Source organism: Camelus bactrianus, chromosome 2, assembly GCF_048773025.1.
Source record: "Camelus bactrianus isolate YW-2024 breed Bactrian camel chromosome 2, ASM4877302v1, whole genome shotgun sequence".
Classification (NCBI taxonomy): Eukaryota; Metazoa; Chordata; class Mammalia; order Artiodactyla; family Camelidae; genus Camelus; species Camelus bactrianus.
The window spans coordinates 92269246-92296048 of NC_133540.1; the positions used below are offsets into that span (position 1 = coordinate 92269246).

The following is a 26803-nucleotide window of genomic DNA, read 5'->3' on the forward strand; positions in this document are numbered from 1 at the left end:
AGAAAGAGTATATTAGAACTAAGTGAAAAGAACTCTGTCTGTTAGTGACAGACACCAACAGTAATAGGAAAGAATAACCAGCAGTCTGGGAAGGTCAGAGCTGCTATAAAAGAACTCCTAAGATAAGTGTAGGTGCTTTGGATAGGAGCAGACACCTATTTGCCCCAAAGGGCATAATTCTGATACTGTAAGGGGCAGTGAGGAAGGCACTGAACTAGGATATCAGGAAAGCTGACTTTCACATTCATGCAAGACCAGCAGCATAATATGGGCCAAGTGGCTTAACCTCTCCCTCCATCCCAGTTTCCTAATCTGTAAAATGGAGTAGATGTACTAGACGTTCTTGAAGTCTCGTTCCCCTTCAACAGTGTTCTCATTTCAGTGAATTTACAGGTAAGGCTGGATTATGATCTAAATCATAAATACATCATTTTGAACAAACTGGGCAACTGACTTGTATACTTCTTTTAAGGAGTGAGTAAGAAATTAAAATTATTTTGTGGTATGTTTGCATCTTAAAATACTACGTTTCTGAGTTTCTCTATTATCTGACTATTTCATGGTAACTATATGAATGTGCTTGAGAATATCTGTAGAATTTGGCTACTTATACTTGGCTTTATTTCTACAGGAATTGGAGGCCACTTTAGGACCATTTAAGGCATTTTCCCTTTTTGTTTTGGTTTTTGTTTTGCATTTTCCCTTTTTGAATTTCTTCACTTGTGTTTTATATTTTTCATTTTTTACATTTTCTAGATGGTTGTCCAAATGCAAACCTGGTCCTGGTTTCAACAGTAGCATTTTTTCTTTTCTTCAACGGAAAGTAGAGGATGGAGACCAGCGATATCAGTATTGCTCACTGATAATAAAAGGTGTCTCTCTCAAGCAGCAGCTTCAGTGGGACCCCAGCAGTCACCACTTGCAAGGGTTCATGGACTTCGGTCTTGGCAGACTTGACGCTGACGAAACGCCACTTGCCTCAGAAACTGTTTTGCTCATGGCAGTGGGTATTTCTGGTCCTTGGAGAACACCTCTTGGCTATTTTTTCATAAACAGGGCGTCTGGATATTTGCACGCTCAGTTGCTTCGCCTGACGATTGGCAAACTGAGTGACATCGGGATCACAGTTCTGGCTGTCACGTCTGATGCTACAGCTCACAGTGTTCAGATGGCAAAAGCGTTGGGGATACATATTGATGGAGACAACATGAAGTGTACCTTCCAGCATCCTTCATCTTCTAGTCAACAGATTGCCTACTTCTTTGATTCTTGCCACTTGCTTAGATTAATAAGGAATGCATTTCAGAATTTTCAGAGTGTCCACTTTCTTAACGGCACAGCACACTGGCAGCACCTTGTGGAGTTAGTAGCACTAGAGGAACAGGAATTACCGAATCTGGAGAGAATCCCAAGAAAACTTGCAAATTTGAAAAACCACATACTGAAATTGAATTGTGCTGCCCAGCTCTTCAGTGAGAGCGTGGCGGGCGCACTGGAATGTTTGCTGTCTCTAGGTCTGCCTCCTTTTCAGAACTGTACTGGGACCATCCATTTCTTACGCTTAATTAACAATTTGTTTGACATTTTTAATAGTAGGAACTATTATGGAAAGGGATTTAGAGGACCTCTCTTACCTGAAACTTTTAATAAAATTAACCATGTGTTAATTGAAGCCAAGACTATTTTTGTTACATTAGCTGACACTAGCAATAATCAAATAATTAAAGGTAAGCGAAAATTGGGATTCCTGGGATTTTTGCTTAATGCTGAGAGTTTAAAATGGCTCTACCAAAATTATGTTTCCCCCAAAATCATGCCTTTTCCATATCTTCTGACTTACAAATTCAGTCAAGATCATCTGGAATTATTCCTAAAGTTGCTGAGACAGGTATCAGTAACCGTTTCTAACCTTACCTGCATGGCATTCCAGAAAGCTTACCATAATGTGGAGACCAGATACAGATTACAAGATGAAGTTTTTCTAAGTGAAGTAAGCATCCTTGACATTTCAATTGCTCGAAGGACAGACTTGGCCCTTTGGACAGTTCAGCGTCAGTACGGTGTCAGCATTGTAAAGACTCTTTTTGACAAAGAGGATATTTGCTGCGACTGGTCTGACTGTTTGCTAAGTGAGGCATTACTAGACCTGTCAGATCATAGGCGAAATCTAACCTGTTGTGCTAGTTACATTGCAGATAAATTATCAACTCTTTTAACATGTGAGGACTGCATCAGTGCACTCTATACATCGGATCTCAAAACCTCTAAAATTGGATCACTGTTATGTGTTAAAAAGGAGAATGGTGTGCATTTCCCTTCAGAAAGTTTATGCCGAGTCGTAAATATTTGTGAGCGAGTTGTAAGAACCCATTCAAGAATGGCAGTGTATGAATTATTACCTCCTCAACAGAGGGAATTTTATCTTCAACAGAAAATATTACATGAGCTTTCTGGGCATATTTATCTTTTTGTAGATTTAAATGAGCATCTCTTTGATGGAGAAGTATGTGCCATCAATCACTTTGTAAAGTTACTAAAGGATATAATAATCTGTTTCTTAAAGATGAGAGCTAATGATCTAGCTCAGCCCCCTTTAAAACACAATTCAGAAAAGACTGAAATGAAAACTTTGTCAAGGAAACACTGGTCATCTTTACCAAATGATAAATGTTCAAGTTTTGCTAATAGCAGTAAATTCAGGCATTTGCTAAGTAACCATTCAAATGAAGGGCCTAAAATAAATTAAAAATTTTTATTAGAAATAAGTAGTCAACATTTATTTTAATGTTCAACTTACCATATTTTACAAATTGACCATTCTGCACAGTGGACAAGTTTGCAGTTCTGATTTACTGGAATATCTATTATGCACATTATCACATCTGCTTGGACTTCGGTAAGACTTGCAGCGTTTCAGTTACCCAAAATGTAGAAAGCAGTAAGTCAGTAGGAACAGACCAGCCAACGGGTGCTGTCTTTGAATTTACTACTATATGACTGAGTAATTTGACAGGACATACTTTAAAAATGAGAGAATGACAACGAGGAGCCACCAAAACATTGAGTCCTTTTATAAAAACTACCTAAAAGAGCATTTGTTCACAGCTCTTAAGAATATTAACAGGATACCTATCAAACCTTGAACATAATCCTTAGTTACACATGAAAATCAGGATACGATTTGAAAATTAGACTGAATTAAACATCAAACACCACAAAAATCCACTTGCTGGGGTACCCTGAAATGGAAATAATTATGCTTTATCAGGCAGAAGGTAAACACGTGAGCCATGAGGTGGTTTTGTGCTGCAACTGAGCTGGGGAATGTTGGGGACTTCATAGGTGATACCATTTTCACAATCCATTGTCCCTGGACTTCAAGGTACCACTTTTGAATGATAGAATGGATACTTTCTAACTCCTATTGGAGGAACCCAGTGCTCATCAGAGAATGAGAAGACTTTACTTCAACTTCTGAAGTCCACTTGTGTTTGCAGGGAGGCTAAAATAATGAAACATACTTTGAATGTTGAATAATGGCATTTCGTAACATGTGATTAATACAATTGGAAAAAATGATCAGTTGAGACAATGAGTATGAAAAAGTTTGTCTTAATTACATAATGAATTTTTTCAGAAATTTAGCAGAAGCTTAAATAATCGGAAGATGGAGACTAATACCGAGGACAATTTTCTTCGTTCTCTCACACCCAGATTTGAAAAGATAAATAGAAAACCATGTAGGTATATGAACTTTCACAAATTGGAGTATTTTAATGGATAAAAGAATTAACAGCATGTTATTCACCTGTGTATGTAAAAATCTACTTACTGTTACTGCGTGAATGTTCATAAAGTATAGTTAAGATGGAAACTTAGAGTTGTAAAAGATTAATGATAGCTAAAAGTTGAGTTTTATTAATTGAAATTCTTCTTAAATAGGATATTTTGATGTATTTTTGCTTGTTCTACCTCAAAGGCTTAAGTTTTGAAGTGTAACCAGAGCTGTACTCTTCTACATTTTATATAAGGGATATTGCTGAGAAGTTTAAATAGTGTGGTTTTAGTTTTGTTTGCAACAGAATGAGTTCAGATGCACCAGGATAAATCTTAAAGGAAGCCTGTTCATAAATCACCACCTTTGACTTACTGCTTATATAAATCCAAGTTTTATACTTGATCTTTACTTAAACCTAGATTCATATCTGTAGTGTCTTATGTTCTTTGCTGTTACATTTGACTAATGTACTATATATTCTATAATTTGTTAAAATAGTGTTTTGCATTATTTAAGTGCTGGATAAATTGGACAAACATTGAAGACAAGAATCTTCCCATCACTGCCATTAGCACAGTTAATTGCTCTTGTCCTAATGAAAGTATTCCAAGTCTGATGTGAGATTTATTTGATATGATGATATGACAGTGAAATTTTTAAAATAAATTATTTGTTCATATTTAATTAGGGTGATTTAGTTTACAACTTCTACCCAGCACCCTTGTTCTTTATTTCCTCTGGAGAAAACAAACATTTCTTTCAGAAATTTATCCTTCCTACTTTCAGCAAATAGTGCTGGAATAGCCAGATGTGCACATGCAAAGGTATTAACTCGAAATGGAACAAAGACTTCAATGTAAGAGGTAAAACTGTAGAACTCAGAATAAAAGAGAGTAAATCTTTGAAACTTGGATTAGGCAATAGTTTCTTAGATATGACACCAAGAGCATAAGGCACACAAAATAAATTGCATTTCATCAAAATTAAAAACTTGTGCTTCTACCATCGTGGAAGTGAAACAACCTGTAGAAAATTTTTGCAAATCATGTATCTGATAAAGGCCTTGTATCCAGAATATATAGAGAACTCCTATAACTCAATAACAAAGGAAAATAATCCAGTTTTTAAAATGGATTAAAAAATTATGAACAGACATTGTTCAAAGGAAATATACAAATGGCCTATAAATACATGAATATGTACTCAACATCATTAGCCGTCTGGGAAATGCAAATCAAAACCACGAGATACGCTTCACACCCACCAGGATGGCTATAATAAAAAAAGACATAATAAGTGTTGGCAAGAATGTGAAGTTGGAACCCTCATACAGTGTTGGTGGGAATGCACATACTTTGGAAAACAGCGTGGCAGTCCTTCAAAAGGTTAAACATAGAATTACCATATGACTCAGCAATTCTCTTGAAAGGGCATATACCCAAATGAAATGTGCACAGATTTCATAGCAGCATTATAATAGGTAAAAAGTGAAAAAGCCTAAATGTCTAGCTGATAAGTGGATAAATAATAAATGTTGAATCCATACAGTGGGTCACATGGGAAGTGTGTTTTACTTTATAACAAACTGCCGTAAGTGGTTTTTTTTGCAAAGTGATGCACCATGTTGTACCTCAACCAGGAATGTAGGAAAAGTTCCAGTTCCTCTGCTTCCTTCCGAGTACTTGGTATTGTCAGGGTTTTGTTTTGAATTAGCCATTCTAATGTGTAAGTGTACAGTTACATTCTAAGTGTACAGTGATATTTTATTGTGGCTTTCATTTCCAACTTTTCTAATGACTAATGATGCTGAACATCTTTTCATAGGCTTATTTGCTGTTCACATAATCTTAGGTGAAATGTCTGTTCAAGTCTTTTGCCTGTATTTTGGAAGGTTGGTTGTTTTCTTATTGAATGTTGTATATTCTATCCAGAGAAGTACATTATCAGATGTGCTTTGCAAATATTTTCTCCCAGTCTGTGGCTTTTATTTTACTGAGGTATCATTGATGTACAGTATTATATGTTAAAAGTGTACAACATTCAGTTTTTAAAGATAATGTAGCTTTTACTTTTTTAGTGTTTTGAATAGCAGACATTAATTTTGATAAGTCCAGTATACTAATTTTCTTTCTGTAGGGCTCATACTTCTTACTTTAATGTCTAAGAAATCTTTGTATAATGCAAGATCACAGAGATTTTTCCTATGTTTTCTTGTCGATATTTTGCAGTTTTAGGTTTTGCATTTAGGTTATGATCCATTTTTGGTTAATTTTGGTGTGTACTGTAAGTTCATATTTTTTTACATATGGGTATCCTAGCACCATTTGTTAAAAGGACTATTGTTTTCCGGTGAATTACCTATGAACCCTTGCCAAAAACTGATCACATATATATGAATCTATTTCTGGGCTCTGTTTCCTTGACCTGTGGGTCTTTCACCAATACTGCACTATCTTGACTAGCCTTATATAAGACTTGAAGTCAGGAAGGAGTCCTCAACTTTATTCTTTTTTCAAGAATGTTTGACTATTCTAGTTGCACCTTTCCATATAAGCTTTACAATCAGCTTGATTTTACAACCCCCTGCTGAGACTTTGACTGGAGTTAACGTTGAATCTAGAGATTTGAGGAGAAATGACATCTCAATATTGAATGTTCCAATCCATGAACATGATGTGTGTATATATACGTATTTTTTCTTAAGGTTGTCTTTGATTTTCTAATCAGTGTTTTCTGCATTTCACATACAGATCTTGTATGTACTTTTGTTACATTTCATGTTTTGTGCTACTATAAATGATAATTTTAGAATTTTAGTTTCTAAATGTTCATTGCTACTGTGTAGAAATACACTTTTGCATACTTTGTAAAACTCACTCACTAGTCTTAGTACCTTTTTATCTAGCTCCTTTGACTTTACTATATAGGAAATCACATCATCCACAAATAGATATTGTCATATTTATTCATTTCTCATCTGTGGCCTTTTTAATAAAAAGACCTTATTGTACAGTGCCCTTAAATACAATGTTCAGGAGGAGTGTTGTGTTCCCAATCTTAGGGAAACATTCATTCTTCACCATTCATATGAGGTTAGCTGTAGGCTCTTTTGGTTGTGGATCCCTTCTATTCCTAGTTTGCTGAAGTTTTTTGTTTTTGTTTTTTTTTTAATCATAAGTGGTGTGTTGCATTTCATCAGATGATTTTTCCACACCTTTTTTTGGAAAAAAATTGAGATAATTTACATACCACAGTATTTGCCCTTTTAAAGCATACAATCTAGTAGGTATATTCAAAAGGTTATTTTCTGCAGTTTTTGCAATGATCACATGGTTTTTCTTTTGTATGCCAATACATTGAACTACATTGATTTTTTTTTTTTTTAATGTTGAGTGAACCTTTATTTCTGAGATAAACCCAACCTGGTCATGATGTATTCTTTTTATTTATTGTCAGATTTCACTTACTAGTATAATTATAAATTATAGTTATGTTAAAGTCTGTGGCCGTATAAAATAAACGTTACCCTGAAGATACTTAAACTTTCTTACTGCTTTTGAGTAAACTAAAAATGACTTATATGCTCTCATTAAACTAAAAAATTTTTTAATTAAAGCCTTTATATCTTACAATTTATAAAATCATTTGGACCATAAAAAGCTCACATTTAGTCCATAGATAATGACAAAATGTGCATTAAAGAAGTCCAAACAAGGAAAAAAAACAGTTCTAAGTCATATTTTAATAGTAAAGGCTTTCTAGCTGACTGGCTTCCCTCTCCTTTGGGTTGCTGCTACAGAATTCCTATATAAAATACTTAAGGGATGCAATATGACCACAGGTAGGGCTGGAGGTTCTGTTTTGAAAGCTGTATTTACATAACACGGATTCATTTCTTAGTTATTTGTGTTATAAAACAATAAAAATAGAAAACTTTTCTAGTGGCGTTTTTATTCACATTTTACATAAGACTGAGAAAATGTCAGTTGTCCAGATCAAAGAATGGGGAAGCTAAAGCAGTCTCCCCCAAAGTCACTGCTCCACTTATTTTATTACCTGTAACATGTTTCTGTTTCCCATATAATCCAGAGATAAGACCTACAGGTTGCTTTTAGTTCTTGAGAGAAAAGGAATTTAAAGAAAGGTGTTCACCATAAAAATACCAAACATTAAAAGAAAGAGTAGACTGAGTTTCTGCCTTTAAAAGAAACAGTAGAAAAAAGAGAAGACATATTCTCATTTCAAAGCAATTTATGTTAATAACTGGGCAGAATGATACAGCTTTTTTAGTTGTGTGCTTTCAGAAGTAATGTCAAATTTACTTAAAATCAGGTATTATTTAAAAGTTTCTTGCATATTAAATGGTTAAAAGTAGTGTTACTAAAGAAAAAATGCAGAATCTTTTTTTACAGAATAGTATAAATGTTTATTTTTTGATTTACTCTGCTGTCCTGTTTTTACAATATAGAAAAGTGTATTCTTTGAATAGCTCTAGTAAATATAAATTTAATCTTTCTACTTTGGGATGTAAATAGAGCTAAAAAATAATAAACCCAACCCTCCCCAAATAGTCTTTTAAAATTGTTGAATTAATGTGGATATTAATCTTGTTCAGCAATTTGACGCAAATGCCTAAATACAAAAAGTTGTTTAGTAAGTACTACACAGGAAGAAAAAGGCTTAATACTTTAGATAGCTTCTTGAAAATCAGAAAAACTAGTAGCATTTGATTGATTGCACCTTCAAATTTTTACAAGCAAAACATTCTCAAGCAATGCCATCATACATAACTACAATTGTAATCCAAATTTCACAAACATTTTCTGCACACTGTATATAAATACACATCACAAAGGTGCAATTAGAATTAAACACAGAATATGTACAAAATGAACAAAGTTCAGATTTAGACCAAAAAGGTGTGGTAATTTTTTTGAAAAATAACTTGATTAGATATTATTTTATCCTCTTACACTAATTTACATTTATACAAATTTTAATTAAACATACTAGGTTGAGGTGCTAAGAATGTCTGCACTATCTACATTTAAAGTTACTGCACTATAATTGTATAAATCCAAATTTCAAAAGGAAGATAATGAATAACGGAATCTTCTTTTGGATTACTTAATTTCTATTGCCTATATCTTGCATGTTCATATGAACATATATACACACTTAATACATACAACTATAGATTCCTTGTAGGAAATGTAATAATCATTTACTAATAATTACTGAGGATTAAGGTAACCAACAAAATGCCTGAATTCCAACATGGTTTTTTCTCATCATAAAATCCAGAGTCCTATTATAAACAGGCTCTTAAATTCATAAAGCTTTTGAACTCTGAATTACCAAAAATGATTTAGATTATTTTAGTAATTGTATGAAAACACTCATACCTTCAGCTTACCAAACCACTGGCTAAAAATAATGCCATATTAAGCTTCCCTTATAAAAAGAAATCCTACAATTTTGAAAGCTTTGTTAGGACCATTTGAGTAAATCAAGTAAAAGATAATATATTGTTTTGAAACCTCTTAGTTCAAAAGCCTATAAAGAGAACTGTTTGTATAGATCAAAAATCCTTCCCTAAATTCATCTGAGCTTCAATATTCTTTATTTATCCATCCAAGCCAAAATTTACACCTGATAATTATGTGAGGTTCTACTTTATCACTACATAATAAAGATATGTTTACTTCTATTCATATGCGCCTTTCATTTTAATAGTACCCAGTAATCACTTTGACAATTTATTATTTCAAATACATACCACCTCCTCAAAAGAAAATGGAAACATCCCAGAGCATTTCCTAGTCACTCCTTATCATGGAAACAAATTGCCCGTCCTTTGAGAATTATTTACTGTCCCTTAACACTTCACTTGTTTTTTTAAAAAAAAATTTTTTTATTTTAAAAGTGTGCCTAAAGATTACTTCCTCTTCCGACAATTCCCAAAGTGGCAACAGGATATTACTCCAGAATCCGCCCTCTAAAAAGCTGATTTTTCTTAAAAAGATAGTGCATTTGTAAACACAAAATGTCACTTGAATATTTTTTGTAAGAATCTGTTTATGTAGACATTCTATCTGCTGATTTTCTAGATCTAGTACTAAATAATGACTGGGTAATGCCAATGCTTCTCTATCTGCTGATTTTCTAGATTTAGTACTAAATAATGACTGGGTAATGCCAATGCTTCTTTGGCTTTTTCTACTGGAACAAAGTCATACAACGCCATACACTATAAATTATAGCAATTTATAATTGTTCTTTATCAATAGAATCAGAAGGAAAGGACATCTAGTTCTTAAGAAACCCAAGCAAATTAATAATCTATATAATACAATAAAGAAAAAATTCAATTTAGAAGGGGCATAAGCAGATTTAACTTAAGATTTCAAATGTACTAATTTCCTTATTTAAAATTTCTTCTCTTTCAATATTATAATTTCAGGTCTCAGAGGGACTGAATTAACAATACAACAGTTGTTAAACTATCTTCCAGAAAATCAAGTGTCCCTGCACCTTCAATTTTCCGTACATTTCCATTCACCATTCTTTGTGCAAGAGTTAGCAGTTCATGGCACAAGGGTCACTTTTTGCTTTTCCCGCAGAGTTGATGACGCTCATCAAACATCGTCCGAATTCCTCAAGTATCATCCGTTCAGCTGCTGCCTTTGATTTTCCCTTCTTGTCTGCCTGCTCTGCCTGGGCAAGGAGGCAGTTACACGTGGCTTCAGCTACTTCCTTAGTTACAAATGTAAACGGCAATCTGAAATGATTTTTGAGAAAGGAGAGATGGTGTGAATAACAACAACAGTGCTGACACCCTTTCTCCTGGGGATTTGTCGACATTTTCATGATTCACCAAGCACAGTGAACGTCACAGTTTTTGCAACAAACGCAAGCACATCCTAAAGAGCTTTTAAAAAGTAACATCTGGTTTTATTATTGAGTATATTTTTAAAATACAGTATTTCATATAAAATACGTATCTTACTATCTAGACAAGGTTATCTGGTAACTGAAAGATGTAATTCTGCATGTTGACTGGATTTTTCCTCCCAATGCATGAATGTAAACTCTACAAGTGTAATTTTTGTTTCATTTACTGTTGTTTCTTCACTGCCTAGAATAGTTCCCAACACACAGAGACACTTCATGAGTATCTGCTGAATGAATGAATAATACTGGGCATTGAAAGCACCATCTCCTGAACACAGAAAATAACGCACTCTCCCATAGTCCCATATAGTGTTTGTAAAAAACAAAAAAGCACACCAGACTTGTGCATTATTTCATGATAACAAACAAAACAAAACAATGGGGTCACCAAATGCTGTTCTATATGTGGAATTTCATTCATAAAGACCTGAACTATTGAGTACTTAACAGAGCAATACATCCTGAGGCTTGCTATAAGTAGCTAAGTCTTAAATTCTATGAGAGAGAAAATCAGGGTCCCTAATCTAACCACTAACTCCACAACCTGTAAGAGCAGTCACTGATAGAAACTGCAAAACAAAACAAGTCTGAAATTAAGGTCCACTATGTCAAGACAGGGTAAGGATCTGGGCTGCTACAGTTTTATAGCAATCTTTAAAATACAAAAAGGACTTTAAATTAGAAAATATTATAAAATTAAAATATTACAATAAGGTATTAAAACATAATTAAGTAATACAGTATAATAATAGTACATGTTATATTTGGAAACTACGGGAAAGTAAAAAAAAATTCAAATTTTTGCCACTCAAAAACTTGTTAGCATGCTGGTAGAACTTTTTTTATACATTTTTTTAACTTAGTTTTGACCATAACGTATCATTTTGTGCTCTTTCACACTTCATAATATCAAACATTTTCCCAAGTTGAAAAATTAATTGTAAATATTTTAGTTTAGCAGTATCTTTAATCTCCACAAGGAGATGAGTTCATATTCTGAAGGTTTATTGAAAGCAGGAGACCAGGAAGGATCCCATCATACCCCTCATTAAGATGTCTGCCCGCTTCCACTTCATTCAGTCAAGAACCTTTTGCTGATTATATTCCAGTTGTAAGAGTTCTTTAGAACTAATGTCTGAAATATTTTGTACAAAAGCCTTACTTTTATAGGTTTTATAAGTTGTAGCTTATTTCAACTTAGGCATTTTAAATAAAATACCATTTGTAAGGCTCACTCCACTTGATAATTCCTCAAATTAACCTCTAACAAACTAATACAAATCCAAGTCAGGAAACTATGTTGCACTGGCCCTTTGCTTTACACCTCACAGCCACGTGGTAAGGGTGATTTGAAGAATAAGAAAACCCGAGGTGAGGCTGAGAGGTGAGGTGCTTGTCAAAGTCGCAGACTATTACAGAACACAGGCCGTGTCTGAACTCAGGCCGGCCTGACCGTAAAGCCCCAGCCTCCTGCTCCGGAGCTCGGCAATCCAGGGAAGTACGGAGCTACAGCAGCGCGGCGCGTAGGAGGTGCTCCAAGAGGGTCGAGCAAGCGCCACAAGGCACAGAAAAGGCAAGAGAAGGCAAGAATGTGCAAAAATACGGATAAGACACAACCTGGTGGTATAAAAATTTTGGTTTTCTTCAGGGTTTGTTGAATTACATAATTACCTCATTTTAGCAGGGAAACACCCAATTAAATTAAGCACAGTGACCCAAAGCAACACTGCGCATTTTAGAACTGTACAATACATCTGACAGTGGTTTTTCTCTTACTTTTCAATTCCTTTACAAGTAATTAAAGATAGAAAATGCAAAAGTCAGGTTTGCAACAACCCAAAGTATGAGCTCAATTTTGCCCCAGAAAGGAAACTTTACCAAAAATGAATATATCTTACTATAAAAAGATATTAAAATATTGACTTACTTTCCTCCTCCACTATTCAAAGCTGGTGTTGGCCTAGTAAGCAAGTCTGAAATTTGAGAGGATAACTTAGTCTTTGCTGCCGTTTGCTGCTGTACCCTTACTTCGGCTGCATCTGCCAAGTGCATCAATGTCTTTCTTTCTGGGCTTTCTTCAAAATTCTTACAGCCAATACATTTGCATATTGAGGAACACATTATTTTTGCCTGAAAGATGTACAAAAGCAAAGCTTACGAATCAAAACCAAAAGACATCAGTACAGTAGACTATAAATCAGTAGATAATAGAATTAGCTAGTCAACTGACATAAGATAAAGTGGAAGCATCTCTTGCTGACAAACACCAAAGGGGCCAGCTATGCATGTGGACAGGTCAGGCATCCTGGGCCATATACAATGTTTGTCTGAGGCCTCCCACATCAATTTGCCCCTTACTATAGATTTTTCTCCTGATATAAATAATGTATTATTTATTAAAAAATGAGTGATACATTACAATATTAAAAAATAAGTCATTCAGAATCCAGCAACCTCAAGCAGCAACCATTAGCATGCTGATAACCTCCTATGTATGCAAACACACACACAATATCACATTAAAGGGATTTCATAGACTTTTTTTATTACTGATACCTCCTCCTTCCTAAACCTCCTCTCCAGATTTCCCAAACACTTCAATGGTTTATATTAAACCAGTGTGTCCTTTCATGTAAAAATATCTAAGCTATGTGTATATTTAATGAAAAACACAAATATAGAAGTCTCCTTTTTCTTAGTTTGTTTTACATAATCATTTATGTAAATGATACCCACTTTTCTGCATCTCCCTTTTCTCACACTATACTTCATGGAATCTCTCCCTCCAAGGGATCTGGCAGGGGCTGAATTCACTCTATTTTAAACAGCTGGGTAGTAATCCCTGGTATGGCTGTGCCACATTTTATTTGAGCATTCACTCTCCTATTTTGTTGCCAGATCTTGAGTTCTACAAAGAACGCATAAGATTTTTTTATATATTATGCCTTTATTTCTATGAGCTAGAAGAATTGGGCTCACCGGTCAAAGGGTACATGTATTTTAGTTTTATAGATGCGGCCAGATTGTTTTGTCAAAAGGCTATATAACACCTCACATCTCATCAGCAATGTAAAAATGAAGCCTTTCCCACATGCCCTCTAACAATGTATATTATAACTCTTTTTAATATTTACCAATCTGACGTGGGGGAAGAGTTAAAGTAAGATTTCATTGCTCTTTAATTTACATTTCCCAGACTCCTAGTAAATTTTAATATATTTTGTTGGCTGCATTTTCTTCAGTGAACCCAGATCAATTTAAACAAATTAACAAACCTACTGTCCTTTCTCTCTACAGGATCTAGCAATACAAACATTGTATTATGAACACATCTACCTTGTTCCTTTCTTACAATACACTAATAAACTCCATTTACCAAGGGGAAAAATGGAGATACATTTTAGTTAACTGGATTACTATGGGCCAGTCTGGGAACCCAACTGAAGCAATACTTAGTAAGTGTCTAATGGAAAATCCCTAACCTGGGGGAAGGGGAGGATATACCAATAATGGTAATTCGGATTAAGTTTTAAGAATTATAAGAAAGTGTATCCTAATAATGTCTAATAGGAACTCAGGAGGAAGAAATTAAAATAACAAGGCATCAATTTAGCTTTGCTAATTCAACTTCCCTTGTGGCAAAAAAAAAAAAAGAAGGGGGGAGAAAGGTCACAAGAGAAGGCATGATCACGATCATTTAAATGATGTGGACAGTCACTCATTCAATCAACAAGCCTTGAAAGGCATGTGAAAGGAACATGAATGTGTTATCCAGATGCAAACCAAATGGACCACAAGAGACAATTTAATTCAAAAGACCAACAATGAACACAAACTGTCAGACGTTACAGCTAATTAACAGTGAGTCAAATAGCCACTGCTAGTCAAAGTTCAGTGTATTTCAAATTTTCCCACATTTTGGTCTTTTAGAACAACACATTGTTTATTAAATGCTGTTATGTCCTGACTGTAAAGGATTTTATTATAATAGATAGGGCAGCTTTCTCTTTTCTAACATATTTCAACCAGTCCGCTGCCTTTTCTACATCTATTAATTCACAGAGTGGTCAACCGGTTCAATGAAATCATTAGTTTATGTCTGTCTGAATTTCATATGCTTAGTATATATTGACTTTTCGATGCCATGTGCAAGAAAGGGTTTCTTTGCCCTTCTGACCCAGCTTCATATCAGTTTCCATTTTCTCTTTTTTTTTTGTGGGCCTGGTTTTACAGCTTACATTTTTACATATTCATGACAATTTTTGTATGACATGGTTTATGAACTGAAGCCACTATTTCATCAGGTGTTCAAACAAAAGAGTCAGTCTTTCCCAAGACTGGATGAAAAACTGACTTGTTGGACTCTGAGACATTGTTAAAGAGACTTTCAAAAATAATTTTGATTATATGCAATTTTCACTCCTGTTGACTTTAGGACTAACAAAATGTTACTTTACTATACCTCTTGAAAGGAGTATTTGCCCTCTGAAATTATTCACTACAGACAGAATACAGTACAGAAAATCTACTATGCCACGCTGGGTGAGGGCGGGCATGGAGCCGCAGGCACTCGCTCCTGGAGCCGAGCAAACCTGGCTGGGGAGAGCGCCGTCTTCGCTGGCATCACTTCACCAAGTGCAAGGCCAGGCCTTCTGCCAAAACTAAAAACACAATTTCCCTCTGAATATGAAAGTTGAAAGAATAAAAATTTAATAGATGAGAAATAGTAATGACTCAACTCAAAAGACTGTCAGTGAAGAGTTTTGGGTGAGTCAAGAAAACTGTAATAGTCTTCTAGTATTAATCTTGGGCATGACTAGATTGTTTTATTTAAGCTTTGAAAATGAAAAAAATAAACTATATAGTACTTTGTCTGAAACAAGAAGCAGATGATTTACATGGCATCTGTCAAAATAGTTTCAATACATATTTTCCAGAAAAGTAGCCCGACCAATAAACCAAAACAGTCAATTGAGTGGGGTGACGAAATAGTAAAAATGGATGCAATCACCTCACAATGACCAAAACCTCATCCAGCTATTACATATTCCTCCTTAGCTACTTCTATGCTCACAACACAAACTTCTCAACATAACTTAGTTTTCCACAGAGCAGTGTTCTTCAACAGGGCACTATTGGCATATGGGGCAAGAGAAGTCTATACTTTCAGGACTGCAACCTGGAGTGTAGCTATTTTATTATCCACATATATTTCCAAAAAGCTGTGGGGGAAAGAGACTGGGTCGTAATACCCCTAGTGGAGAACCACTACTATAGAGTTTCCGGTCCACTTTGATGTTATTTTTATTGAAAATCAATAAACTGGTGCTGTGATTCTCATACTTTCAGGTATAATGACCAAGGAGTTATGAGTTGGTAAGTCAGCTCGTGAGACCCTAAGCTCTAATAACAAAACCAAGGTAGTGCTCCTCTGAAACCCTGCTTGGGAGGCCAGAAAGTAGGTCCTCCCTCAAATTAGGTCTCTTGGGCTGACTGTGCACATTTTCAAACTGCAATAGCAAAGTCAATTTCCCAATTTCCAAGTCAATTTTTATTGTATGCCCTTTCTAAAGTTATTTTCAAAAGATGGTTAGATTGTTTTCCCCACCCAGCACCTCACCTCGTAGCATTCACAGTAGTTTTTAAGACATCCTGATCGTTTGCAATTACATCCTTTGCTGTGACGTCGATCTGATTCTCCCTCCTTTCCTTTCCCTATCTTAGGTTTAAAAGCTTCTGGATTTCTGTCAAGGCATGCCTATCAAAACAGATCAAACATCAAGCGATGTTAGTTATAGTAGATTAAACTTAAACTTTGCAAAGGGAATTAATTTTCTGTGTAAAATACTTGCATTCAAGACAAACCAGGTAAAATTGGAAATTTTTATCAGTTAAATAAAATGAAATAAAAAATAATCACCTTTATTGCTTTTTGCCTTTCATTTTCATGTTCCAAGTTATTATAACAATTAGTACAATTGCAGTTGTTGCAAAATTCACCATTTGCGAAGCAATCACAATATCTGGAATATAAAAATCAGTGTAAGTCATACTGTTACACAAAACTAGAAATTATTTTATTTAATAGCATTGTATATGCAGTAAAGCATTTTAGAAATGTACTCGAGTCACCTACTTATAGAGTTAACAACATATACTGATTGTCAACCACATGACAAGGTTCAAAAAAGTCACCAGCTCCTAAAATTTTAGTTTAGAAATTAAGTTCTAGTAGTAACAGCTCTCAGCACAAAAGCTACATGATTTCATGTGCCCCAAAAGTAAGTTATTTCAAAAACATGAAAAAGGAAAAACATGGGCTATATTATACCTGTGGAACCTGCTCACCTGAACTACTGTCATGTTTCTTTGGATTCTAAACACCCATAAATAAGACCAGTGCTTTCATTTAACTGTTTCACATCAAATCTCTTACTTTAGTACTAACAAGCAAATTAATCAACGATTTAAAAAACTACTCATTTAGGAGACCAAATATAAAGGTCATAAATAAGATCAAACTTACTAGTAAGGACAGAGACCACATGTGTCTCACACTGCTATGCCCCTAACCCCTACTCCAGTGCCTCACCCATGGTAAATACTCTGAATGAATGAATGAATGAATGAATGAAGGAAAGAGTACTTTTACATTGTCATATGTGCTCAAACATTCACTTGTTTTTTTACTTAGACTTATGAAGTTGGTCTCTTATGAATTTTTAGTTAAGTCCATTTATTTTTAAAAGCATTTTCAGTGGGGAGGGTAGAGCTTAGTGGTAGAGTGCATACTTAGCATGCACAAGATCCTGGGTTCAATCCCCAGTGCCTCCATCAAAAATAAATAAACCTAATTTACCACCCCCACCAAAAAAAAAAAAAAGAAGCATTTTCAGTTATATCAAATAAGGAAACAGTAGTAAAAAGACTTACAATTTCAAACACAGCGATTTTGTACAGTTACAGGGCTTTCTGGGCCGACTGGCAGACTCTGATGGGATTATGCTAATATGGACACACACACAAAAGACATATATTTTAATCAATTAAAGATAACTATTTAAAATTAGAAAAGTCTCCAATCTGTAAATTCCTCCTAAAATAAAGCTTTAACAATTGTATACATCTCTAATAAAAGTTTGCTATGTTGTTTCATTTACATTAAGTTCAAAAGCAAGTTGTAAGATGAAAAAAAAGGTAGAGAGCCAAGATAAGGATTAAAAAAAAAGAAAAGGAAGTTATCAACAGCTTCTAAAGAACACTCCACAAAAAATACTCTTCCTTCTGAGAGAACTAAAGTTGAAATCTCTTAAAGACTTTAGGAGTCAATTATAAAAGGTAGTAAGTAGAAAAGGGTGTGTGAGGTTGGAATTTGGAAGGGGAGAGGTAAGGTAGCCTGGTTCCAAGTAATTAACTAAGAACTGCTTCTCAAACAATACTGCAAAGGCAGCAATTAACAGATTAAAAAACAAACAAACAAAAAAGCAAAGACCTAACAATAATTTAAAAAATACTATCATTTAAAAAACATATTCAGGATGAGAGAGAAAGAGGAGAGAGACAGAGAGAAAGTAATAAAATACATGTGGCATAACTGATGAATCCAAGTAAAAGATAATTTGGGAGTTCTCTGACTATTCCTGCAACTTCTGTTTAAAGTATTTCAAAATAAAAAGAACCACAGAGGCATGCCCACATGTCTTTGAAGGGAAAAAAAATCAAATACTTACATATACATATATTTTGAAATGCATATATTTGATGCTTTATTTAATCTGATCCAACAACTTAATTTACATATATTCAACTACTCACCCATTGAATGGAAGCCTTGCCTGGGTCTGGATACCAGGTGTTCCAGTAAAGTTTGAGTTGCTTGCTATAGACACATATGAAGACTGCTGTAGCTACAAATAAAAAAAAGCTATTTTAGATCATATTTACAAAAATGGATACTTTTAGATATAGTGATCAGTAAGAAGCACACATTCACCTACTAAAATAGGAAAAACAGAATGAAGAATTTCATATAAATATACTACCTCATGAAACTCTTCTAAAGACCCAAACTAATACCAGAGGTGAAAACAATGTAAACATTTTGAAGTACTACATGGTACAAATATAAGAAATTCTTTCACAAAGGAGTAAGTATGCCAGCATTAGGAAATTCTAGATGAACGCCCCAAAAGTACTGTAGTAACGTGCACCAGCTAGGAAAACGCAATGTGTCTACTTGCAAATAAAACAGGTACTATACTGATCATTCATCACGAGTTATAGAGAATGAGAAGTTACATATGTAATAAGTTTTTATTTATACTGATTTCTAAACATAAGAAAAGAGATGCTAATGATAAAAATACTGAACATTAATTTTTTTAATCAGTAGGCACATAACATACTACAAAATACATTTCATTAAAGTACACAGAAAGGTTCCTGTTCCTCTCTCTCTCTTACAATCTGGGTAGGTCAACTCAGTAGCTTAGAACATGATGCTAATTTGCTTGGTTCTTACATGAAAAAGAAAACTTCTGTCTGCCTCCTAGAAAGCAGCATTCCTACGCCAAGCCAGCCAACTCTAGGTAATATGTGGCTCTGATTCCAAAGATGGCTAGATGTCATCTGAAGATGACCAGATCTGGACAGATCACTAAAGATATGTCACCTGGAAACACATCTCACAATCTATTTTCCAAGAACAAGTCAAAGGCATCATATTCACATGTGAGGAAGAGCATGGTCCTTTCTAAACTGATTTGGGATTCTGCTCATTTTAACTCAACCTATTTTCTCTTATGTCTGCATGATCTTGCCCTCTCACCAAACTGCTCTCAGCTCCAAATTGTCTGACTTGTAAACCTGACCTGTGCTGTTTATTTCTAAACGCTAAAGATATAAAAATACCTTTAGAAGTTTTCATTAACATTTCAAGGTTTTGGAAAGAGCCATTCCAACACTAAGTTAGATGTTTTTGAGTAGTTTTAGAATGTGATAGGCTAGACATCTTAGACCCAATTAGCCTTTATGAAATGCAATGACTTAATTTTTTGCCCATACCTGAGTCACGTACTGAGCTGGAAGCACTGCATAGCCTACATTTCCTGTGCCCGGAGCCGGTGCCAGCACAGTGCCTGGCGGGAGGTTGGTGAGGTTTGGCTGGATCTGTGGCAGTGGCGTGGCCGGCATGATGAGCCGCTGCTGTGGCTGGCTGCTGGTAACTATTTGTGAAGTTGGATTGATTGGTTTGGGAACAACCTAAAAAGAAAGGAATGATTATATCAATGATTATAAAAGTAAAATTTACAGCTTCTCAGTTTGGTATGAATCTCTTAAACTTAGGGAATTAAGAGTTACAAACTATTATATATAAAATAAGCTACAAGGGTATATTGCACAAAATGGGGAATAGAGCCCATACTTTATAATTGTAAATGGAGTATAACCTTTAAAAGTGATGAATCACTTATTGTACACTGGTAACATATATATCATACATCAACTATATTTCAATATAAACAAACAAATAAATAAATGTCTTAACCTTAAATCTTAACTTTCAATTTTAAAAGTAAATTGTCTGGGAGAGGCCAAGAGACGAAGTAATGTAATACTCACCTGTTTGACAGTCTGTGCTGAGACAAGTGGAACTGACATCCGCACGGGGGTGGTATTAACAACCACTGGCTTTGCTTTGTAAAAAAGGGGGGAGGAGAAGAACAGAAAATTATTTACAGAAAACAGGATTTAAAACATTTAAGATACTTAGTTGCCTCACAATATCCTCATGAAAGAGCTTAAAGAATTCCACTGGTTTCCTATCTGGAAAAATCTTTAATCAAGGTAGTTACCTTCAAAATTCTTTAACCCATCTAGCAGGGAACATGTAACTAAGGTAGCTATAGTCTATCTACTTTATGTGGGAATGTCTGTCATTTAAGACATTCTACTGAAAATAATTCAATCTGCATGCAGACCCTTTATATATATTCACTACTAAATAGAGTCGGATGAAATGATGCATAAATAAAATACTGCCATTCAGGGGACTGGGTAACAATGGTATTTCATACTATTTCTAATTCTGTGTTTATAGTCAAACCAGAGAAAATAACATTCTTGTATAATTCATTATTTACAAAGTACCTACTTTGTAAAGGCAGCATACAGGAAGGTTAAGAACACAGTCTCCTAAGTCATAAAACACTGGGGATTCAAATCCCAATTCTGCTGCTTTGTAACTACTCAAACTCTCTTTGTCTGTATCGCCATCTGCAATATGGGGATAGTACCTCCCTTACAAGGTAACAGAATTAAATATGTTAATTCATGAAAATTTATTAGAACAGTACTCAACTCAAATAGTAAGTGCTTAATAAAATGTTAGCTGGCATTATTGTTATTGTTATTACTACTATATAAATGGCACTGTGGACAGTGTTTCAGGGAACTAAAGCAAGACACCTGCTCAAAGAGATTACATTCAAGTAGAGCAGATCAGACAAGTACCCAAATAAAGTAAATACTGTTAAAATAAAAAAAAAAGAGAAAATGCTGTGGGAGTCCAAAGCAAACAGAACATAGATCTGATTGGCAGGGCATGGGAATACGGAAAGATGCATGGACGACAGTGTCTGAGATGGCTCCTGACCAATAGCCAGGCTGCTGAACGGGCATGCAAACTGGAAGAGGGCTTTCCATGCAGAGGCAGAGCATGAGACATGGAGGCCTGATGCTGGGAAGCAGCAAGGTCCTTCATAAAATGGTGAACAGATGGGTTTGGCTGGAACCTAGGGTTTAAGTAGGCAAGAAAAGGCAAAAAGGCAGATGGTGGCCATTTGGTTGAAGACCTTAAATCCTACTTAGACATCTACAACTTTAGTCTATATTTTTAATTCAGTAGGCAATGACAAGTTTCTGAGCATTGTGAAGTACAGAAACAATCTGGCACAGAAAGAAATTGCATGTGACAGAAGGTGTGTAAAACAGAACAGAGTTGCAAGAAACAAGGAAAGTTAGTACAAAAAAATGCAGGTCTAATCTGGGGTGACGGCACTGGGAATGGAAAGGAGAGAACAGCTGCAGGAAACATGGTGGAGGTGAAAGGAACGTGAGTTACCAACTAACTGGATGTCAGGGACCGCAGGTGCAAGGGAAGAAAAAAGTAAATCATCATGGAGCTTTCAAGCGAATGGGAAAAATGATGGCTATTAGAACTAAGAATTCAAGGATGAGCTGATTTAAAGGGAAGATGAAATCTGACCTGGAGAAATGCTATGATGAAATTCAGGAGAGAGGTTGGCACTAGACCTGTGTGTTTGGATCAAAAACAGTACAATTTTTAATACTGCTCATTTCCACAGTCTAAGGGAAGGATTTAAGAAGATAAAAAGGATATCCCTTCAGGCTTTATTTATGCAAAAGGCCTAGAGCCTGCTATGAAGGAGAGAGGTTGAGATAATGGAATTTAAACTGAAACAAACAAACTGCTCTGAACAATAAAAGAAAAAGAACAGACTTCCTTGGATAGAAAGGCTGTTAACAATGTTAACAGATTTTTTTACTTTTAGTGGGGATGGGAGGGTAGGAGGGTTGATGGCTGAAGACAAAAAGTTAACAGCCCTGGAAGAACATTAGAGACAGCACTCCGACTGAAAGGGCGCAGGTCCCTGCAGCAAGGTGATAAACTGGGGAGAATGGGGGAAGGTAGGAGACCTCCGGAAAGAGTGTATTAGGGGTGGTGACTGCATATCTCTGAATAAACTAAAAACTACCAAACTGTATTGTATTTAACAAGGGTGAATTTTATGGTAGATGTGAACCATATCTCAATAAAGTTGTTCCACAAAAAGAGTGTTATGACCATGAATTATAGGAGCAGTGAGATCTAATACCCAATTTGAAATTGTTTCCTGTTCTGATTGTAATAACCACTATAGACTGGTCTCAGGAAAATGATAAGGAATTAAAAAACAAATTAAAAGGAATTAAAAGTCTGAATTCATGCTTGGGACACTGAAGACGGGACTCCCTACACCATTTTTCCTTGGAGAGGAGATGCTGGGCACTGGTCCAAGAGCACACAAGCAGCGATTCTGACGTAAGTGCACAGGGAGAGAAACATAGGAACTTCCTGGTGGTCTGTGAAATGAGGAGGAAGACGCATGTAGCCTGCCCTTAGTCACATCCCATGGGAGTCACATCCCATGGGAGTCACATCCGTGTGATTCTCATTTGGATAAGGAAAGGGGAAGTGTCCCCACTTGTGTGCACATGCACACATGCACACCCACACACAGAGCTAGAAAACTTGGGAACTCTAAGTTTACATTAGCTTGGCATCTGCATGCTGAGTTTTAACTGAAACTTGGGGAATAAAGAAAACAGAAAACAGAAAACGAAGTGGTCAGGAAAAAGAACATTAGAAGATATATATGGGAAAGGGTCATATTGATGCTGTATAACTAAGTCAACAGTCTAGATTTCTCCTTCTCAACTTTCAGCATGACCCACAATACCACTACTGCAGCTTACATAGAAGCTGGCATAATCTTTAATTTTTCAGCCTTTAAAAGGAATTCTGAACAAGCTTTTACAAACAGCTTCCTTCCAAACTTTAGAAACCATACCTACAAGTGCTTGAGGGTTCTTAATTTCTTAAATTGATTTCCTCCCTCACCAAGATTGTAGATTATATTCTAAAGAGGTTAACAAACAATTTTCTGGGTCCATCAGCAACTAACACGGTGGAGCCTTTGAGTATTGGTGTTCATGTGGCTTTGGTGGGAAAAGTGAGAGATGAGCCCAGTTCACTTTGGCATTTAAGTAAACCCCTTATAGGGAACTGAGCCCTTAGAAAGACATATTAATACATTTGATGAACTTGAGCAACTATTTAGTGTCTCTCTAATGAAATCGTAAATTTAACTCATTATTCCTATGAAATATACCCAGATCTTTTATGGGATAGGAGAGAAAGACAAAAAGAGAAAAATATGGGTGAATCTAGGGGAAACGACATGGGTGGTAGGTGCATGTGAGTAGGTGTGATGAGGGAATATACAGACAGTGGTGAAGGAGCCAGGGAGACAGAGAGGCTATGTGAAGGCCAGCAAAAAGGAAGCAGCAGGGAAGCAAAGCGAGGGTGAGGGATTGCTAGGAGGCAGAGACAACAGAGAGGCAGAAAGAGGCAGCAAGGCAGACAGAAGGCTGGAAAAGAAGGCACCAGGAAATGTACTGGAATTATGAAACGTCCAACCCATTCTTTCACTCTTCCTGGGTGAATCTTCAGCTTCCTTCTCTATTCATACTAAAGGCATATTACTGATAATGAGTAAATTAGTGTTAACATCGCACTGGGAACAGACACTCAGCATACTGTGTGCACACAAACACACAAACATAAAATACAACCATCTGTACCTAATGACTCCTTTATATCATTATGGTATCTAAGTAAATTGGATTTGAAGCACTTACTTCCCTGCTAAGTAATGAGAGGATATAAACAACTCCCTTAGTCAGCAATATGCAAGTTTCATTTTTCCTCTCTTTATGAACACTACAATAAAAGATTTTCTTTCAAAATCAGTTTAAAGAGGGATTAGAAAATATGATTACTTGATATGTCTAATTTTAGTACAATATATACTAAAATACTGTTTCCCTCATGCATTTTCCATTTTCACCCAGCGGTAATTAAAAAAAGTAGGTTTCTTCTTTCACTTTCCCTTAGATGAACTAGCTATCAGCAAAAGCTCCAACCCTCTTGATCCTTTAATAAAAATGAAGGAGTAAACAAATGGCCTTTAAACTCATCTATTTACATCCAGTAACTCAGTCATTTGCCATGTCATTTTGACACTGACGGAATATGCAGCAGTATTCCAAGGGAAAACGTTAGGCCCTAAATATGAACTGTCCTGATCCTTTCACAACATTCAGGTTTTCAGCAAGTAGATAAATATGGAGAAAGGTTATGTGTGTGAGTCTATACATGGATATCAGGTGGCTGGAAGGCTTAAACGCAGACAGGAAGCAGAAGAACTACAAACAGGAATATCCTCCAGAAAAACTACAACTGAGCAAATAACAGAATGTTTTAACTGCTTTTTATTAGCAATTACAGATTCAAAATAAGTAAAGGATGAAAGTGATATAAAGTTTATATTTATCATTTATACCTTGCCTACTGGTCATTTCAACTGACCCAACTGACCCAGCTTCATAGTTCAGAAAATAAGATAAATAATTTGATTCCATTTAAACTTACCTCACTAGTATAAAAGGTAGGTTTTTAAACCAGCAATAAAATGGCTACCCACACACTGAGGAATAATTATGATGATGTGGTATTAAAGCACACTGTGTATCAGCTTCTAGCAGAATGAAATACTACATGACATACAACTGGGATTCTGTTACACTGCCTTCTGCAACAGCAGCTGATTCAAACTCTCAGCTGAAATGCCATACTCAATCAAGATTTCAGCAAGAAAAGGACCAATTTCTTTCATAATGTTCAAGCATTAATTATTGTTTTTAAAAAAAATGGTTACTAACCTTGCTGAAGAGGCTGAGTGTTTGTACTGGGATTCTGACTAACTGGCTGGGTTGAGCTACTGGCTGTTGTGGCAGTAACAAGTCGGACATAATGAAACTTGCTTCCAGGCACTTGAATCTGCTGGACATTGGGAGCAGTTGCCAGAGGAATAATTGTCTTAAACTGTGATGTGCTCACGCCTCCAACAGTGATGGTCTGCACAGCTGATTTCACTGCCTATTAAACAATACAACACGGCTATCATTAATCTGCGATTTTACTTTCCTACTCCTTTTTACTCATGACAATTGCTCAAGTAAAAAAGTATGTTACTGTATTTCATCAAGAGCTGCGGAAAGGAATAACCTGTTCAAAGAGAAATGAATAGTAATGAATACAAGAGTGAAACCAAAATTATTGAGTACTACCTTCCATCTCTAGTGGTTAATTTCCTTGACAGTCCAGGTCAGATGACGTGCTCTGGGGAAACTATTACTTAATTACAAGAACTTACACAATTTTGTTAATATCAGGGAAAATTTACACAAAAAAGGTTATTTTAAAACTTTCAGAATCAAACCTCACATTCAACATAGGAAAAAAAAAAGTACACAGTACTTGGTTTTATTGCTACCCACCAAATTACCTATGACAAATTTCATTTTCACATATCCTAAAGAAAACTCAAAAAGAAAGAAACCCAAAAGACAAGCCCATCTTATACTCTCATTAGGTCTGGTCAATTCTGAAAGGCTTATAATACTCTAAAGACACAAATGTGTCTACTAACCTATGGGTAGAAGGCCAGATTCAGCCCCAAAATTACCACAATTTTGGCTGTCTAGGGAAACTAATTTTGGATGATTCAGTTCTGAGTCAGTATAATCATTTTAATAATTTTTAATCCTTTCCTTCAGTCCGACAAAAAGCAATACAACTTCCCAAAAAGCTAAACGGAACATCAAAGGCAGAACAGAACAAAAGTCTTTTAAGATGTCTCCAACTGATGTTTAAGCATTGTACAACAGACTGTCATACAAAGCAAAGGTCCAGACAAGATTTTCTAACTGGCTCTATGGTATTACGTTATAAAGAATTACATCCCCACCTATTCTTCAAAAGCCCTCATGATAAGACAGGTGACATGATAGAGGAAATCTATATTCATTATATGGATAATAAGTTATGAAGGAATAATTCTGAAGAATTTGAACATTTTTCATAAAAGCACAGGGAGAAAAAGGAAAAATGTCATTTAGTTTCTACAGATAATAGTCAAAGTAGATTACTTCAGTAGAAATAATTCACCTATTATCACTAGGCAGAGGCACTACAAAGGAGATTTAAAATAAAGGTAAGAGGTAAAAGCCATCATAGTCAGTGAACTAAATGAAAACATAAAAGCTTAAGAAAAGGGATAAAATGTATACATGTGGAAGCTACTGAAAAATCAAGCAACCTATGAGACAGATTACGTACAATGGTGCAAGAGACACTGTCCTTAGTATAGCAGCTCAAAATGGAAA

At 35.4% G+C, this 26803-nt stretch overlaps 2 protein-coding genes across 15 annotated transcripts in view; one reads left to right on the forward strand and one right to left on the reverse strand.

Moving 5' to 3' along the window:
- Positions 1-7314, forward strand: part of THAP9 (THAP domain containing 9) — a 21798-nt gene extending 14484 nt beyond the window's left edge. For all 6 annotated transcript variants that reach the window (XM_010950278.3, XM_045513037.2, XM_045513030.2 and 3 more), the window contains one exon: positions 757-7314. In XM_010950278.3, the coding sequence (XP_010948580.1) occupies positions 757-2746 (1990 nt within the window). In that variant the 3' untranslated portion in view covers positions 2747-7314. The remainder of the gene's footprint in view (positions 1-756) is intronic.
- Positions 7315-7709: 395 nt separating this feature from the next.
- The window catches only part of LIN54 (lin-54 DREAM MuvB core complex component), a 63230-nt gene continuing 44136 nt past the window's right edge, over positions 7710-26803 (reverse strand). For all 9 annotated transcript variants that reach the window (XM_074346334.1, XM_074346362.1, XM_010950272.3 and 6 more), the window contains exons 5-13: positions 25298-25514; positions 20354-20427; positions 19796-19993; positions 18548-18639; positions 17666-17737; positions 16653-16755; positions 16353-16490; positions 12660-12862; positions 7710-10559 (exon numbers count right to left, since the gene is read on the reverse strand). In XM_074346334.1, coding sequence (XP_074202435.1) covers positions 10358-10559; positions 12660-12862; positions 16353-16490; positions 16653-16755; positions 17666-17737; positions 18548-18639; positions 19796-19993; positions 20354-20427; positions 25298-25514 — 1299 coding nt within the window. In that variant the 3' untranslated portion in view covers positions 7710-10357. The remainder of the gene's footprint in view (positions 10560-12659; positions 12863-16352; positions 16491-16652; positions 16756-17665; positions 17738-18547; positions 18640-19795; positions 19994-20353; positions 20428-25297; positions 25515-26803) is intronic.